Source organism: Falco naumanni, chromosome 18 (genome assembly GCF_017639655.2).
Source record: "Falco naumanni isolate bFalNau1 chromosome 18, bFalNau1.pat, whole genome shotgun sequence".
In the NCBI taxonomy this organism is placed as follows: domain Eukaryota; kingdom Metazoa; phylum Chordata; class Aves; order Falconiformes; family Falconidae; genus Falco; species Falco naumanni.
In genome coordinates, this window is record NC_054071.1 from 6,018,842 (window position 1) to 6,036,828 (window position 17,987).

At 43.1% G+C, this 17,987-nt stretch overlaps 1 protein-coding gene across 1 annotated transcript; it reads left to right on the top strand.

Moving 5' to 3' along the window:
• Positions 1-3,653: 3,653 nt before the first annotated feature.
• MEIOC (meiosis specific with coiled-coil domain) lies at positions 3,654-16,584 on the top strand. Its single transcript, XM_040617504.1, has 7 exons — positions 3,654-3,710; positions 4,987-5,144; positions 5,262-5,366; positions 6,891-8,733; positions 10,387-10,521; positions 14,493-14,673; positions 15,936-16,584. Exons 1-7 carry the CDS (start codon positions 3,669-3,671, stop codon positions 16,157-16,159), a joined length of 2,688 nt encoding a protein of 895 aa, XP_040473438.1. The 5' UTR covers positions 3,654-3,668; the 3' UTR covers positions 16,160-16,584.
• Positions 16,585-17,987: the final 1,403 nt, after the last annotated feature.

Genomic DNA, 17,987 nt, shown 5'->3' on the forward strand with positions numbered 1-17,987 from the left:
CAAGTGCATGGAAAACTGGGGCGGGGGGGTGGTGTCACTTTAACACAGTGGGCCAAGGTGGTCGATACCTCAGGCCACAGATGTGTCTCAGTGCAGAGTACAGGACTCGGTGGATAAAGACATCAGGTCGATACCTAAATCTTTTGCGGGCAGATCTAAACAGTGCAAGAATTCCATTTCCCTCAGTAAGACTGTGCTTTTCCTGCTGGCACAGCAGTTGAGCAGTTTCTCCGTCTGTGTCCCTTCCTCAACAGAAACCACCACACTGGGGAATTATCTCTGAAAAGTGGTTGTTATCTATTGCAGATAACCCCTTGGCTTCGGGCAGGTCACTGCCAGGTGGCTCTCACTGGAGGGCATCTGCTGCCCAGCCGCTGATACATGTAAAACCAGCTGAGACCAACGGGTCAAAACCTGCATCAGCTGAAACAGCATTTCCCTCTGCAGTTGGTAAGGGTGTCTGGCCTGGAGTGTCATCCCTAGAGGAGGCTGCTATACCGCCAGCAGTGAACTCTGGCTGAATTCTATAATTTTGGGGGGATTCTCACTACTCTGAGCTTCTCAAATCTCTCTGCTATGTGACCTTGAAGGAATCTCTTGCAGAGACAAATGCAGGAAATAAACCCTCTGAATTTGTAGGGAAACTGGCGAGAGGACGGTGAGGGTGGAACAACCACTCCCCCACGTTTCGCCATTTCAAAGCGAGGAAAAGCTAAGCCAAGCAAAGCTGCCCAAACCAAACATGAAGGTCAGGTCCGGTTCCTCTTCATGTTTGGGACCACGGGGGAGCCCAGCCCAGCCCTGCTTGGTCCTGAGCTCCAGCCAGGACTCATCTCCCTGGCTGACAGGGCTGCACATTGAGCACCTTTGGACACAAGGCTCTGAATCAGGCCAGCGGCCAGGGCATGTCCCAGAGCTCTGCCCCACAGCCAGCCCTTCCCCAGGGCAGGGAGAAAGGGATGAAGCTGGGGGATGGCACAGGCCACTGACCCAACCACCTTCACTGCTGACCCCTCCACGCACTGGTGATCTCCCGGAGTGAAACCTCAGCTCCCAGCAGACACAACATCTGTGTCCTGGATGCCCTGCTCCCTGGGTGGGCTTAGGAAGGCTCACTGGGCAGGATCCAGCCCCCCCAGGCTCACTCCACTAACCTCCCTGTGAACCTGCCCACTGGTAGCATACTGGAGGCTGGAAAGGAGAGAGAGGTATCACAACACAAATGTCTGCAATTCATAAAAATCTGTGCCTCTATCATCACGAAGTTATCTGGGTATTGCTCTTATCTGCCTGATGGAGACAGCAGCAAAGATTATGCCCCTAGATTCTGTAAAAATAACTTAAGAAAATGAAAAAGCAAAATAGCTTTAAGAAGTGAAAACAGGAGTATGGTTTGCTTTCAGGGCATTTAGGCTTTCCTCAGTCCTTTTTAGTAACAACAGCAATATTCATACACTTGGCAGAGTATCTAAACCAGCAGCAATGATGAGAAGTACAAAGGAACAAGGGCTGGCAACACAGTGATCCCGTGGCACAAACCGGGCTCCCTCTGCCATCAGGTCTCTGATGGTTTCTCGTTCCAACACACAGCCCCCGGGCCTGGAGCCCCTCAACCACTGGCTCCCCCAAGGGGGCTCAGTCCAGCAGGCCCCAGAGTGCCACTGTCACCAGTGCCGGATCATGGGGGCTTCCTCCTGCTCCAGTGGGGACACGGGGCAGCAAAAGGTGGCGGGGGGCTGCAGCGCCCGGGGCACCTCCCCGCCCTCACAGCCGCCGGGCGGCCCTCAGGCGGTCAGCGGGCTGTCTCCGGGCTAACACCGTCGCCGCGGCCCCTCATTGGCAGGAAGGGTAGGCGAGGTGATTTTTCATTGGCTAGCTGTTGGTGCATAGGGGCCAATAACAATAAAGCTCTGTTGGCACCGGCGGGCGGCGGGTTCTCGAGGTTTTAACAACCGCATGGAGAGGGTGACGCGGCGCGAGGTGGCTGGGCGGCTGTCATTGGCCAGGTGGCTCGGGGGCTGCCCAATCCCCTCGAGCGCGCAGCGGGCGGCGGCTGGCGCGGCGCGAGGCGAACGGCCGCCCCTCGCCTCAGGTGGCTGCCATGGCGCCGCGCCGCCGGTAGCGCCGCAGCCGTTGTCCCGGGGCCGCCCATGGAGGTGAGGGCCGGGGCCGTGGGGCCGTGCAGCTCTGCCTGTCAGAAACCCGCCGCACGGTTGGTGTTGTCCCGCGGCTCGGCTTTGGCTTGCGGGCCTGTCACCTAGCCTGGGTGTGGCGTGGCGTCGCGTCCCCTCGCAGGGTGGCCGCAGCGGTGCGGGGGGCCTGGCTGTGGTAACGGCTGCTGGGAAACTGCCCGGGGCAGTGGTGGGAAAACGCTTTTCAGTGGCCTGAAAAACTTCCCTTTGGGAAGACTGAGTGTGCGTGGTTCAGTGAGGTTGGGGGTGTCACAGATCTGTACCAGCTCACTGTACTGGGACATTTCCCTGTTCTTTGTGATCATAAATCATGGAGGTGCCAGCTGTCCTTGTGGACAAGGGGGTAACTTAAGGAGAAAACGTGGCATAATTAGTATAAGAAATGAAGCTGTGCTGCACACTAATTCCGACTGTGTTCATGTATTTGTAAAATGCGTCTGAAAAAAATATGTGTTAATTGTAACTGTGGCATAAATTGGAAGGGAGATCATGCTGTAGACCACGTTAGATGCAGAGATTTCATCCTCGGGTACCAATAGAAGAACATCTTTTTAGAGAAGAGCACTTACTCGGAATCCTTTCAGAATGGTAGTCCTATGAAACTTGGAACTTATTTCTGATTTTAATAAGCATTTCAAATGAGCAGCTATGGTAATATTGTAAATATTATGCAAGTAACTTCACTTTTGTATTTGTGAGCTAAAGATTTTTTAGCTAGTCAATTTTATTCAAACTTTAGATTTTCCTTATGTACCTCACCTTCTGAAGAAGGGAGGAAAAGACACCTCTTTGGTTTGGTTTGGTTTCATTCCTTATTTGCCCAGCTAGTTATTTTTGAGCACTTCCAGGCTGGTGATGGGGAGAGGGGTGTGGCAGATTTCCACTGTAGCTCCCAGTGCATGTGTACTGCAGAATTCTAGCTCCTGAAATCTGAAAATGTACATACGTGCCTCGTGTAACATAAATGATGTAATAGGAACAGTGATGAAAGGATGAGAGGTGTCGCAATGCACGGAAGGCTGAATGACTGTGCTGTTGTTGGTGAAAGGGATGATAATTCTTCTGTTTTTGTAGTTGATGTTCTCCTGTGGTGGTTCAGGTGGTTGGAAGCTCAGCTAGTGTACATTGAGAGAATGCAGGTTTCCTTTTAATCTGCACCTCCTCTGTCACCGAACATCTTGTGAATTTCTTGTGGTTTGTTAGGTTAAGCTTCTCTAACAGTAAATAGAAAACTGTTCTGATGTCAGTATGTAGGACTAATTCCTTGAAAACTCAGATGAAGGAGAATCCACAGGTGAATTAAAGTGTTGGTTAATGTTGGTATAAAATGTGCAACTCTCATGTCTATGTATAATTACATCTTTCTACCACTTTTTTCCTTGTCTTGTATAGAATAAAGTTGCATTCAGAGGTGGTGGTCTCTGCTGGAGTGGTGCAGACGCTGGCAGGAGGCAGAATGATGTATTCAGTACCGTAATGACAGGCTCTGGCTTGCTGAATGGTTGCTACAAATCACAGGTTCAGTTGACTGTAAATTATTTTTTTTATATCTGTGTAAGAGTTTGGGTTGCTTGTAAACAAAATGGTCAAAAAAAATTTCTAACACATTTGCTTATACTGGTGAACAGAAATCACCCTGTTTGATTTATTCATAATAAATCTCCATCATTGTAGTGTTCATCAGAGAGAGCAGTGACTTTTTTTAATACAGTTGCAGATGAAGCAATGTGGCGTTTTGTAAAATAGTATTTCACTATGTTCTTTGTTCTCCTGTTAGCGTAAACAATTGTAGACAAAGTGAGGATCAAACAACTATTTTCAGGAAAACTGGGAAGTCGGTAAGAAGGAGAAGCTTAAGTATTGCAACAGATATTTCTACAGCATACTACAGACATAGAGTCCAAACATTCATATAAACCAGCCTGTTGAGCAGGGGGTTCTTAGTCTGACCCATAGAAAATGCCATGACAGTTAAGTACCTCAGATCTCTATTTTCATTTTTGCCTTTCATAGCCATAAACTTTCGCTGAAGCAAAAGACTCAAATGAAAACACATTCCCAATACCTTCAGGAATAGACCTGTTACTTTATCCAAGACTCTTGGGGCTTTGTTCTTCTGTGTCCTTCAGTCTGGCAACCGGGAATCTTTTTTTTTCTTTTTTTCTTTTTTTTTTTTTTTTCTTACAGAAGTATTTTACAGATGTGAGGAACTGAGGCATGAAGCAGAGACACCTGTCCATAGTGCGGCAGAAAGACTTACTGGGAATAAAACCTGGTTTTGTGTGTCACTCTGTAGTTGCTAAACTACTTAGCTCCATAAAGGCGTGTATCATGTATCTTTAACATGTGAAGACTATTGATTTTTTTCACTTGCTGAGAAAGCATGTCATGTTTAAACCAAACTAGCAAATGCTCCTTTTACTTAAACTGAGTAAAAGACCTTTCCTCTAGGAAAGAACTGGCTCTAAGTTTTCTTCAGTAGCTGAAATACCTTGTAATGATTGGGAGGGAGGGGGTGTCTCCTGACTCCTGTTGGTATCATCTACCAGAAACTGGTGTAGACGTTTTAGACTGACACGTGGCCTGAAATTTTTACTCCTACTCATATATGCACTGGGTAGTAATCACCAGCTTGAAGTTACCCATAGCATTGTGTCAGAAGTATGTGGCCAGCTTGCATCTCGTGCTCTGGTTACTCTCTGAGTGAACTGGGTTACAACCACATAGAATGATGAAATAACAATTTGATGTGTTTAATATTAAAATGAATGCATTTATTGTACATAAAACACAGAATGAAGAAAATGTAGAGCTACCTCAGACCTACGATTCTTCCCTTTCAACATCAGAGTACTCTGCAGCTATGGACACTTCCCTTTTATATGCACCGTGGTCTGCATGCGGAGATGATACCAAGCAGCCTGCTGCTTCTCAGATTAATATGAAGTCCAGGTAGTCATCTGTGAGAGAGAATGTGTGTGTTGATGGAGTAGATGGGTTATATTTTTAAAGTTAACTTACAAAATATTTTGATTGAAATAATTGTTCTAATTAACAATTAATTTCCAGGATTCAGCCTGAAAGGAATGATTATGGCAGTGAAACAGATTTATATGGACTTGTGTCTAACATCTTGGAAGAACAAGATAAATCGCAGCCATATTGTGTTGAGGGGTGAGTGTGTTCCCATTGCAGGCACTGCTGGTATTCTCTGACAAAAACTACCCTCGCTGGTCTTGGTATCTGTGTTCTGTTAGTCATCGTTGCATCTGCTGCTGGCAAGTCCTTGTGCTCTTTATGGTTTTCCTTCCTTCCTCCTAATCTTCTAATATTTCGCTTGTCATACTTCAAAGCTTTGATCTAGGTACTCACATTATGTGGTAGCTTCTGGCTTTCTGGTATTTCCAGAACTTCTTAATTGGCATTTTTAAATAAGTCCTTAACAGGCATTGGGGAAATGCTATATTCAAATAAATCTCCTCGAATATATGCCTTGGCCTAGTTTGGGGTTTTTTGTTGTTTTTTTTTTTTAGATCAAGATTTAATTCAGACTTTAGTTTTCTTTCTTAATTAATTTCAATTCACAGAATGAATACACAAACTCATACTCTTTTCACACTTGCCTGAACTGGCAGGAGAGAAGAATTCCATGCAAAATTAATGTTTCTCAATGTTAATGCTACCTAAGCAATATTTGCATATCTAAATGTCAGGTTTAGTATGCCTATGTTCTGGCATCAGAGGAAGCTATTATATAGTTATAATAACTTGACATGGATTCAGATCCAGCATGCCCGAGGTACTTGGAGAGCTCACGGTCTTTTGCTTGGATCTGAGTATTCTAGTTCTAAGAAATAAGAAAGGGAACCCAGTTCTCAAGGTTCCCAAGCCAGACACCACTCTTCTGTCTTCCCAAACCATAGCAGTGATTTCTGTACGTGTGATGGGTTATGTAGCTAAGTGAGGCAGAACTTTAGAGATAGTCAGTCTTGATCAAGAGGTAGCTTACTTATGGCTTTGCTTCAGACAGTTAAGGTTGGATTTCTGTTTTCAGTGCTGCCAGATTTGGCAGTGACTGTAACGACTTCCAGGCGTAATTCCATTTTTCACTTAGTCTGTTTACAGTTTTCCTTGACAGTCAGTGATAGATTGTCCTGCATTAGTTCATAGTAATTAGTGGAAGGAAAGGAAATGTGCCAAGATGCTTATTCTTGATTTACCTGCAGGAAGCAGTGTAAGCCAGCGTAAACACAGGCGATTCTGAAGCAACAAGCAAGATGATAGAAGTGTGTTGTCTGGAGTGCTAAGACATGGCTTTGAAAGGTTGTGGGTAGTATGGGAAGTATGGTTATCTTAACTCGTTGCTTAACCAGGAGTATTTTGATGGTGATGGGCAGTAAATCCCAACAGGATTGACTGACCATAATTTGGTATGTACACATCACTTGCAGCTTGAAGGCATTGTATGTAGCTCCTAAGGTTATATGGGTGGGTTCAGACAAGACAGTGTTTTCTTATCTAGTTCAGGGAAACTGCAAAGGTGATAGCAGTGGATACAAGTTGGTGTAAGACATCTTTGCATCAATTGAAAGAAATGATTAGAGAAGAATTGGGTTCTTAAACCTTTTTCTGCATTTAGGGGTGGAGGAGGAGCACCACAGATGAGAATCTTAAGTGTGTACTTCTTGTTTTTTCAAGGAGTTGCCCTTCCAACTTGAAGCCAGTATGGCCCGTGAACGCAACCAGAATCGCAGACCACCACGACCTGTTGCCAGAAACTAAAAGACCAGTTGTTGGAGTTGTCTCACAGCCGGGCTTTTATAGCCACAACAACGAATCCATATCTGCTACTGAAAAACAGTACTTGCAAAGCAGTAATCTCGCATCACAGCAAAAAGTAGATGAACATTACCATGGTTTTACAGGCATAGACCTTGAAGAGCAGTGTTTATATCCTTCTAGAAATGAACATGCCAACTGTTGCAACATGCAGACTAGTGAGAATATTAAGATGACAGCCCTCTATCAGAACTACCCGTATATAAAAAACACCTTTACACCCCAGTCTGGGTATTCAGAAGTAATCAAAGACTTGGGAGCCGATGCTTATCTGTACAGAAGGGAGGTGTGTCCCAAAGGAGCAGATGTGCAGTTGCACCAAAAGCAGGCAGAAATGTTTCTTCCACAGTTTCACAGATACAATGAAAACGCAGATTATAGTAGATACACTGAATATTCTCATGCCAGTAAAGTGAAGCCTAACAAGAGCACCAATTGTAGCCTCCAAGCAAATAAAAAATTAGTAAATGGAACCACTGAGGCTCTGGACACAGAACCCTATATTAAATTACTTCAAGTTAAATCAGGAGCTCAGAAAAAAATAGAAGATACAATTTCAGATCAGCAGAACTTTGCATTTCCCAAGGCTGTAGGACTTCTACCAGAAAAACAATTTGCAAATGAAGCTTCATTCTGCACTGATTTTGGGCAAAAACTTGATTATGAATTAAAATCTTTTGCAGCGTGTCCAGGGAATAGTGACTATGGCAGTGGTGTAGAAAGGCAGCAGTTTTCCAAGTCTGATCGTCTGAATTCTGAGCGCTGTGTGTCACTTCCGTTGTTACCAAACACAGCAAACCCTTCAGCAGGGACTAATTTAAGGCCAGCTTGGGTGAACATTAAAACCACTGCTTCTGTCCCATTTCAGCATCCAAGTCCTTTGTTGAAACTGAATAATTTACCTGCTTTTCCAAAAAGTTCCAGTCATTCTAATGATTTTCAGTTACCATCTTCAAATTTCCCTTTAAATAGTAATTTAATTCACAAGTATTGTCAAGGTAATCCTTCATTTTTTCCAAGTCATGATTTTGGTTCTAACACTACAGAAAGAGCTCAGTCTGCTGCTTGCATGGAAGCACTAGTTAGGAGTGGTGAAGACAATCTCATGGAGTATTTAAGTGAAAAGAAATTCAAGCAGATGAATGGATTCTGTGACAATTACTCAGCTCAGCAGTTTGGGATCACTGGAAATACGAACAAACACCATTTCCAATTGAAGCCACAGAATGAACATTATGATCTGGAAGGACAAAAACACCCAGATGGGTTGTTGCAGAACATGTACCAAGATTTAATGGAGTCTCAGGGTCCATTTAATCTCAGGCAGGGGAGTGGAGATAGTAACACCATCAATCCTGTCACTTGCCTGCAGGCTCAAAGCTTTTCCAACAATTGTGCGATGGGTGACTTTAGACATAATCAGCACCTTGGCTCAAGTGCATTCCCCTTGAGATCAGCTCACCTATTTGGCCATTCCATTGTCCCTCAGATGGAGCCTCACAACTTGGTCTGCCATGATTTACAACGTTTCTACCCTTACCTTAATGATAAGATACATGGTGACAATTTGTTTTCTGCTTTTGTACCAGCATTTAGATTTCAAAGACAGGTTAAATCCCGTAGTGGGCCTGCCAGTGAGCTTCATGTTAGACTAGAAGAATGTTATGAACAGTGGAGAGCATTGGAGAAAGAAAGAAAGAAGGTAAAAAAAATAAATAAACCAAGTTAATATGCCATATCACAGATTTGATGTAGGTCTCATTGTACTCGGTGCAGTTAAGAGATTGTGGGTAATTCTCACTGTTACAAGTTGAAATGCTAAAAAGAGTTTGCTTCCCTGTATGGTTGGGACTGAAAAAAAGTTTTGAAGGTTTGTGGCCTAGTTGGGAGCATAACCAGTGTTGCACTTAAAGCCCGAATTCAGTGACTTTTTCAGTCTCTTGTGTTGGGATTCAGGAAGGTGTTATAGGACTAATAAAGCCATGTTACACTTTTTTAGAATTATTTTTTAAATACAATAAATGCAGTGCATCTGGAAACATTGAAAACAAATCCAGTAATTATATTTTGAATTGGGACCAAACTTCAATCATGTCAAGAATTAAATTTCTTAGGTCCGACACTTTTTAGTTCTTCCAATGAGTTCTTCTCACTTTCTGTTTCTCTGAAGTTTTAAACCTAAGATGTATTTGAAGGGGCTCTTCCCCACTCCCTGCCCCAAATCAGAGGCTGATATTGAAAGGAACTAAAAGATTCACGTAGCTGTGTATGAAGCCCTAATTAAAGCAATTACCCTTTCTCCACATGAGCAAAGTGTTCCAGACTACCCTTGCTGAATGTAAAAGCAGTCTTAATTTCACCAGTTCAGATAATTTTTGAATTTCAGTACCAGTTAGAGCCATGACTTTCTCTGAGGGAAGCTTGACAAAAAGTTAACCTGGAAATAGCAGGGCTGGGCAGTTTGGCTGACAGCTCTTCTGTGGAAGCTCTGTTGAGCCAGTCCGCCAACAGAAACTTGGCTGTGGGAGCTGTAACACAGGGAGGTTTGCTATAGTGTTCCCTGACAGAAGCTGGTGGCTGCTTTGAATAGAGAGGTCGGGGGGAAAAGGAACTTGGCTTGAGGAGGAGAGAGTAGTATCTAGGCTTGCATAGAAAAATGAAAAAGAGAAGGAGCTGGCACATGCATGGCAGGGGGATGTAGGTGGAGAAAATTAAGCTGCAGCTTTATGTGGACCTCCACAAAACAATCAAATAAATGTAATTTTGAAACATATTTAGCTAGCTATATATTGTTAACAGGTGTTCCAGTGTGACATAGCAATGGGGTGAGAGAGATGGAATTTGAAATCGTGCAGTCAGGTATCACAGTAATTTTCTGATGGCTAAATAAAGTGTGATTTCATTTTAACAAAACAAAAGCTTTCTGTAGTTCAACTAATCTATACAAAGTTTAGGTTAATTGCTGACTTAATTTAATTTTGTGGGTGAGGTCCACATCTGTTTGCTTATTCTTTTTTGCCCTGGAATTCTGACTTGCCTCTATTTTATTTACAGGCAAAATTGTTACAGGCTGTAGTCAGAGTGTGAGAAGACATAGCACTTCTGAAACACATTATGTTGGCATAATTACTTTAGCTGAACTGCTTTGAGTAAAGTGGTTGTTCACTTAGAACAGGTGATTGTCTTACCAAATGGTTAAATTCTAAATGCTTGAATCCTCATTATCTGCTTTAAAAATAAAATCCAAAACCCTAAGGGAAAGAAGTTGTATGTCTTGAGGCTTTTTCTTGTTTCTGTAATAAAGCGCACATTGCGGCTTACATTTTTAGGGAGTTACTCTTTTGTTTTCCTGCAGACTGAATCAACTCTTGCTAAGAATTTCCAAGGGAAAAAGGTTTCCAGTGCTAACAACACTCCGATTCCAAGGCTGACATCAAACCCATCAAGAGTTGATCGCTTAATTGTGGACCAGCTACGTGAACAAGCCAGAGTGAGTTGTAGGACTAAAAAAAAAAAAAAAATCTACTGAACTTAGCACACAAAACTTAGAGTACAGTATAAGATACATAAGATCAGAGCAGCTTTTCCCAAAATAGCTTTGTTCTTAAGTGCTATGCAGGGAATAATATTTCAGCAGTCCCTGCTAGAATCTCTACAGCTCCAGGTTCACTGCTGCTGTTACCAGGGAACCCACCGAGTGGCTGAGGCTCACATTTATATCCGCACATGCCAGGAGGATGTGATTTCTAGTACAAGAGTGTGCATGAGATGCCAGAATCCAGTCATCTAGCCTAACTGTGTGCACAGCTCTAAGGTGTGCCTGCATTTCGAGCTCTTCTGTTTTGAGCAGCTCAGCAGAGAAACGTTCACTATAGATTTGTAGATGCTGTATTAGAGGAGGCATTTGTGGGGGAAAAGCAATTAATGTTTGTAAGACTTTGATATATGCTTGCTTGAGAGTCTTGTATTTTATTTTTTTTTAATGCAGAATGGTTATTTGATGCAACTTCAGCCTGATTTTTATATATTACTGGTTTGCTGCTTAAACAAAACAGCCATAACCTGTATGGCAACCATGACTGGTGTCTTTTGAGCTGCCTGTGGCTCTGTGGCCAAACGATGGTGCCAGCGTGCAGTACGGTGCTGCTTTGTCAAGCAGCAGCCTGCGCAGAATTCTGCAAGGGAGACTAGAGGGAGGAGGCGAGTGCAAGCAGAGCAGATCTGAGCTGCCAGCAGAATAGCAGAGGGCTGATCTGGCTCTGCTGAGGCTGAGAGGCCAGCGCCAGGATCCTTACGCTGCAGAAGGAGCAGAGATGGGGGCTGAAAGCGCAGAGCTGCAGCCAGCCCCTGCAGGGGGACGTGGGATTAAAGGCAGCAGCTGTTGTTCTGAGAAATGCTGGTTCTTGGAGGAACTGGTACTGCTGAGCTCGGCCACTCCCAAGGCAGCGGTGGTGAGCAGCAGCCTTTCATGCTGGTCTCACACAGGTGAAATAAGCTGTGGAGCCGTGTCTGCTTATTGCCTGCTGAAACCCATCTTGTGCAGCTGCCTGGTTTTGTTCATACAGCTGAGTAGAAAGTATAGTGAAAGATGTGTTGATGGGCTTAGTGTACACTTCTTAAACTACTATTTTATGAGGCCCAAAAGAACAGCATTAGCATGTTTTCACTTTCAGAAAGCTTGCCTGTCCTTGTCCTAGTACTTTTAAAACTGATTCTTAAAAAGGACTTAATATTCTCTAGCCATCTGAGGAACCAAATTTCAGAGTATATGTTGCAGCACTCTCCAAACAGCCAGCTGCAACAAGGTCTTTTACCATCACATACCAACATACTCTTCATGCCAGTCCCTCTGCTGCCTTCTCCTAGTCTCTGCTCATCCAGGGTGCCCTCGCTCTTCTCTTTGCTTCTTCATTGGCTGTGCAACCACTTAACAGAACCAGCCACGGCTGCACCTTGTCTACATCAGCCAACCCGCTGCCCCTGAAGCCAGCCCACAGCTGTATGTTATCAATATTAATTAACCCAGCTTCATTCCTCTACAATTCCCCCTTTTTTCTTTTTAACATTTCATACCTCACGTTTTTACCAATCATCACAAACTTTTTACAAATTACAGCCCTCTATAATTCCTCTACAGGTATAGAAGCTCACACACTTGTTAGGTAGCAACTGAAAAGTAGTTTAAGGATGCTCAAAAGCACAGTGGTGCTGCTGAATGTGGATTCTAACATCAAAAAGCTCAGCAACGGCCAAAGAGAAACACTGGTGTGAAGTTTCAATGGAAATTGAGCTGGCAGAATCTGGGATTGACTATTCATTGTGTGGAGCATCTAGTTAAGTCTTCTTTGTGGTCATACACTTTTCTTGTTTGAGTCTTCCACTTGCAGTTGCTTTCAGTTCCAGAGCAAAGCATAGCTGATGGAGAGGTGACAGTAGCTTCCTCCACTATGTCATCATCAGTAGCTATTAAAACCAGTTAGTCAAAGGACAAACTATAAGCCAGGATCTCCTCTCTACAGACTGCATCTCACCTCCCTTGTGTCTGGGGAGATGTAAATCCAGAGCTCTGCTGTAACTGGAGAATGCCATAGCCACCCCGAGGCTGGATGTTCAGCTTGTCCTGTTGAAGCTCTTCTATTCTGGAGTGGTAATGATTTTTGCCAGAGAGAGGAAATAGAAGCTTATTTCTAGTAGTGAGGGTATCTGTGTGAGCCGGGGAAAGCTTTATAGTTCCTGCTCCAAATACAGCATTTTGTGAAGAACAGTCATCAAAGCTGGGGCTGAAACATCATCAGTCCCATGGTGTATGCTTACTTCCAGACTGCAGGGTCCGTGTCTCTGCTGGCTGTTTCACTGGGACCCTGCCATTCCAGCATCAGCCTCAGCGTCACTGGTGGCTTGTTGCTTTTCCCAGTGAAGGGTCTGAATTACTTGGCAAGCCCTGTGACAGTCAAAAGGGACCGGTTGTGCTTTGAAAGAGAAGGGTGTCTTTAGTTAATGCCTCTGAGTTGTGAGTGGAAGGAAACGTCTCAGGAGCGCAGGAGGAACTTCTGAAAAACCTGAGGGGGTGGGAAGGCAAGCAGTTGAGCCTTCAGTGATCCCCATCGGGTTGCTGGGGCAGTCCAGCTTTGCTGACTTTCGTGGATTTTGCTTTTAGATACCTGGCACTTCTCCCAGGCTTAGTATAAAGAATGTAGGCATTTGACTGTCAGCTGTGGATCCCGCTAGTTGTGGTACCTGAAAACCAGGCCTTCAGAAAGCAAGTAATTTTGTGGACGTGGACATACTATTAAGTAAGACTGGAAATGACTGACAGGTTCATCTTACTTTGTTTCACTTGCTTATGCAATCCTACTATGTCACTCTCTAAACTCTGGCTTTGTTTCCACTTGCTTGTGTAACCCTACTGTGTCACTCTCTAAAATCTGTCTTTTTCCTCAGAAACAAATCCAGTGATGTTCAGTCTTACCTGCTTTAGTTTCACGTCCCAGTAACTGATTCCTCAGTTCTTCATGTGAACTTATCCCTTCACTTTTTTAAAAAACTCTAGGCTTCCTTACCAATGTGAAATGTCCCTTTCTGAGCGTATTGGTTGTCGCTGCTGTCACAGTACCTTGCACAGTTCATCCCTGCCTGTTTCCTGCCCCCTGCCCCAGGCTTTTGCCAGGTCTAAGGGAAAGCAGGACAAGTCTGGCAGCGGGAGCTTGCTCCTTCCTGAATGCACCCTTCTGCAGACCGGGAACCAGCTTCTTCAGTGGTCTGTGAATCATGGGTGAGGAGTTGCTCACCAAGGGGAAATTCATAGTAATGTGACTGTTTTAAGATAAACAAGACAACAAAGATGCAGATTTTCAATTGACTAAGCAAACCTGTATTATTTCTGAATGCTTGTGCTCAATATTATCTGAGGAGCCTCTAGTGTTGAGTATCCATCCGGAAAGCCAGCCTACACAGGTGTTTCCACAGCAGCTTTAGCCAGTCCAGACTGAGACTGCTGCTCTCCCACATTGCCTGTTGCTTCGCTCTGGCACAGCATGAGGAGATCATCTGGGTGAAAACTGGCCAGTTTCTGTGGGACCGGTTTTCACCCAGGTAATTGCAGCAGCACTGGTGGGAGGGAGGACCACAGTGGTCTTAGATCATGGATGTTGTCATGGAACTGCTTCCTGTTGCACAGTTGTCTCAGAGTTGTGTATATACTAACTAGTAAGCTGGGTGTCCTAATATTTGGGTGTTCTAGCTTCGCTGTTGTGCTGTGCACACCCAGGTATTCTACAGCTTCAGTTTTGGAGAAGAAGAAACCCTAGGTAAGAATTTAAAACTACTTCAACTGTAACTTTATGAACTGTTCTCAAAAGAAAATAATGGTTATCATTAATCTCTTCTTCCTAATCTAGTTAATTTTCTTGAAGTCTAGATGAATATAGTTTGAACTGCTGTAACATGTAAAATATTCATTAGGTTGTGACTTTACTGGGAAAAATGGAGCGCCTTCGCAGTTCTCCCCTTCATGCTAACATTTCTACTGCTCTTGATAAACATCTGGAGGTAATTCATGTAGTGCAGTCACGTAGAAAAGATGAAATTGTAAATGCTTCAAATCGACAGAGGCAAGGAGCTCCCAGATGCCAAGATGACAGAGGTATAACTATGCTTATGTACTCTTATAAGGTAGCTGAAAAAGCCTACACATATTGCAAGTCTATTTAAAAAAAAAGCGTGTCGGGTTTTGTATTAAAGTTTCAATTTATTTTTCAGTGTCTAGAGCTTTGATTAAGGCAGACTGTATGGGGTTTAGATAACAGTTTTGAGAGGACACTAAAACTGGATTTTAGAGATAAATGAGTTAAATCGATTCAGAGTGCATTCAATTAATAAACTAGCAAGTAATGAAAAGGTAATAGGGGTTTTATTTGTAATGCAGTTTGGGAATGGCGATGACACTTAGCTGTTGCACTACTTCTCCCTGTCCCTCATTCCTGTTCCCATCACCCCTCTAGCCGTGTCATTACTTTGGTGTAGAACTTCCATGGTGTCTCCATGCTGAGTCTGTGCAAAGAGTGAAGATGGCTTTGCCTTATGAGTGGATTTCCTCTTCCAGCATGTTCTGTCCTAGATTGACATAAATTATGAATCATATTTTGGATGGATACACAAAAATATATTGGTCAGAATCTTTTTATTCTTAATTGTATCCAAATACGAAGATCCAAGTGGAGCAAGTGTGCGCCTAGGCCAAAATTACATGCAGGTTCTGCCAGAGAACTCTGCTGCCTAGAAGAGGGTATTGAATTTGTTTCTTCACACACAGACTGGGATTAAAATCAAAGCATTATCTATGCATTAAGTCATTGCTGTTGAATAAATGCACTGCCTTACTCCTCAGTTTACAGTGGCAGGGTTTGACACAAGTTTGCAAGGATGCGATCTGTACGCTTTAAAAAAATGCCATAAACGAGCTGTTCCTTCACCTGTTTTACTAATTTCTTAGGCGAGATGGGGAGATTATCCACTTTGTGGATGGGGGGGGCTGCTGTGAATGTTCAGCAGTGGGCTCACACAGGAAGGAGTGAGATGCCTTTAGAATGCGTGTACATGGCATACTTCCAAAACCAGAGCTGACTGTGAGGCTTTAGGTGCTACTGACAGTAGGTGACGGCCAAGTAGGAGCTTTAATAAAGTAAGTACCTAAGTTCCATATAACTGCCTCTTTGGACAAGGGCATAAAAATCACTACTTTCTCAGATTTGACTTTTACAACCTTATAAAGAGACAGACAAAATCAGACAATAAAAGGGCCAACAAATTTTTGCGCTTTTTAGCATTGCTAGGGTGAATTAATCCCAAGTAGTGCTTGCTTATGACCTGTGCAATAAAGATTATAACACCATTTCCTCCCTGCAGCTGTGTTGGCTCTTGCTTTGGCAATTAAAGAGATGAGCGTAGTGACACGTAAAGCACGTACAACGCTTTGGTGCGCGCTGCAGATGACCTTACCAAAATCCTCAGCTGGAAAACCAGGTCGAGAGAAAGCTCTTCGGGAGACGGTGCCACCTGAAGAAAAAGCGTGCGAAAATACAAACAGTGGCAGGATGGTGAATCAGAGGGCCGAAGTAAGCAAGCATTAACCAAATAGCAGCTGCACGCAAAAACCTCTCTAGTGTGGATGTGTGAGGAATGATAAGCTAATTCTTTTTAATTATTTGTAAAAGTTTGACCTATTAATATTCATATTTAAAGCTGTATCTTGACGAGTTGAATTTGCTTTAAGAGCTCTCGGGTTCTACTAAAACCGTTAACAGGCAGCATCAGAATATCGTAAAGCCAAATTGGTGAATGCTAACTTAAAAAATAATCAGACTAATTAACAGCCAAGATACTATTTAACTTCTGCAGGTGAACCCTGGTATACAACTGTTCTGATAAATTATTTTAGTTTTGCTTTAGGAAGTAGGTTTTAAAATAATGATTCTTAAAGACAGCAGTCTTTAAGACCGGGTGTCCGGTCAGGATCCAATAAGATTGTGATGTAAAATTGGTTTCCTTATCAAACTAAAACGTGGAAATGGGAGGAAAAAATGCTAAGACTACCCAATATTCATGTAAAATTAAATATTTAAAATATAAATATTTATTAATTAGAGATTTTAGATTCAAAGTTTGTGAAAGGAGATGCACAGGGTTCTACTAAATTACTGGTATGACAAAATTGCTGTTGTGAAACTATGCAATTTAGTAAGCATGTTCAAATCATTTGGGTATGCTTTTGGGAAAAAAGAACCTCCGTTTTAAAGTATTTAAACGTAATCAAAATATGACATGCACACAGGATCATCCTTGGAAGAGCTGTGCAGCAGCTGAAATAATGAGTATTGTTTTTAATAACTTAGCTTTAAAATCGGAACAGGTATCACAAAGTTTTGAAACTTAGGTTTTCTTAAAAGTTACTCTTTCACTAGTTTGGTTTGAAATTTCATTGTCATATTTTAGACTGATTAGTTTTTGGCAGATATTAATACTTAATGTTCAGCTGTGTATCTTAATCTGTATGGAATATACATAACTTATTCACTGATATGAAATGTTGTTATTATGTGGCTCAGGAGACGTGGGGTTTTAACACTTCTAGCATCACGTTTATAATGTGTGGATTAAATTTATTCAACTGTCCTTGCCTGGATACCCTGGTATTTTAAATGTCTCTGTTCTTCCTACTTCTGGAAATACTTACATGCAAAAGGTGTGATTGCACCACAAATTGACATGAGATGATGTGAGAGAGAAACTGAATGAGAATGCAGCAGAAAGCGAGTAACTGTTTTGATCACTGAAATGACTAAAGTACTGCCAGAGTGGGTTTATCGGGGCAGGAGAGCAAAGCACATCATACCACAAGTCACTGCATTAAGATTTGTTGCGTTTAACCTAGGATATGTTGGTGTTAAAAGCAATACTGTACTGACTTTAGTCTGTCTGGTAAGAAATAAATCAGCTTTTATTGAAGAGCATTTGTTCTGCGATTGTCTTCATAGCCCCAGCTCCTACAACTCCATCTGTTAATGGGGACTGTAACTTTCAGTTAGTTCCTGAAGTATGTTACGAGGCGTAAAGCAGCGGTGATGCTGAAATTACTGACTTGTAGAGAGAAATGCCAGTAACAGACAAACTGAGAGAAAATTCTCTCAGTGCAGCAAAGCCAGAGTTCTTGGATTTGCAAGTATCTTGTTAGTTACGAGCACTGTACTGCCTGAGGAAGCTTACGCAGTAATTTCTCAGTATCTTAGGAGTCTGCTTCAAGCATTCTTACCCTGTAAATCCCCTGGTGCTGATGCCAGTAGTGCGTTCCTGAATACCGTATCAGCCTAGCAGCAGCGTTTACCTCTCCAGAGGCAGCATCTGCCTGGGCACCAAGGCAGCAGCAGGAATTACTGACAGTTTGACAGCAGACCCGCGCCC

Coding starts and splice junctions, on each gene's coding strand:
- MEIOC (XM_040617504.1), top strand. CDS start 3,669: ATGACAGGCTCTGGCTTGCTGAATGGTTGCTACAAATCACAG. Junction 3,711..4,986: donor ATGGTTGCTACAAATCACAG/GTTCAGTTGACT, acceptor CATAAAACACAG/AATGAAGAAAATGTAGAGCT. Junction 14,674..15,935: donor CAGATGCCAAGATGACAGAG/GTATAACTATGC, acceptor TCCTCCCTGCAG/CTGTGTTGGCTCTTGCTTTG.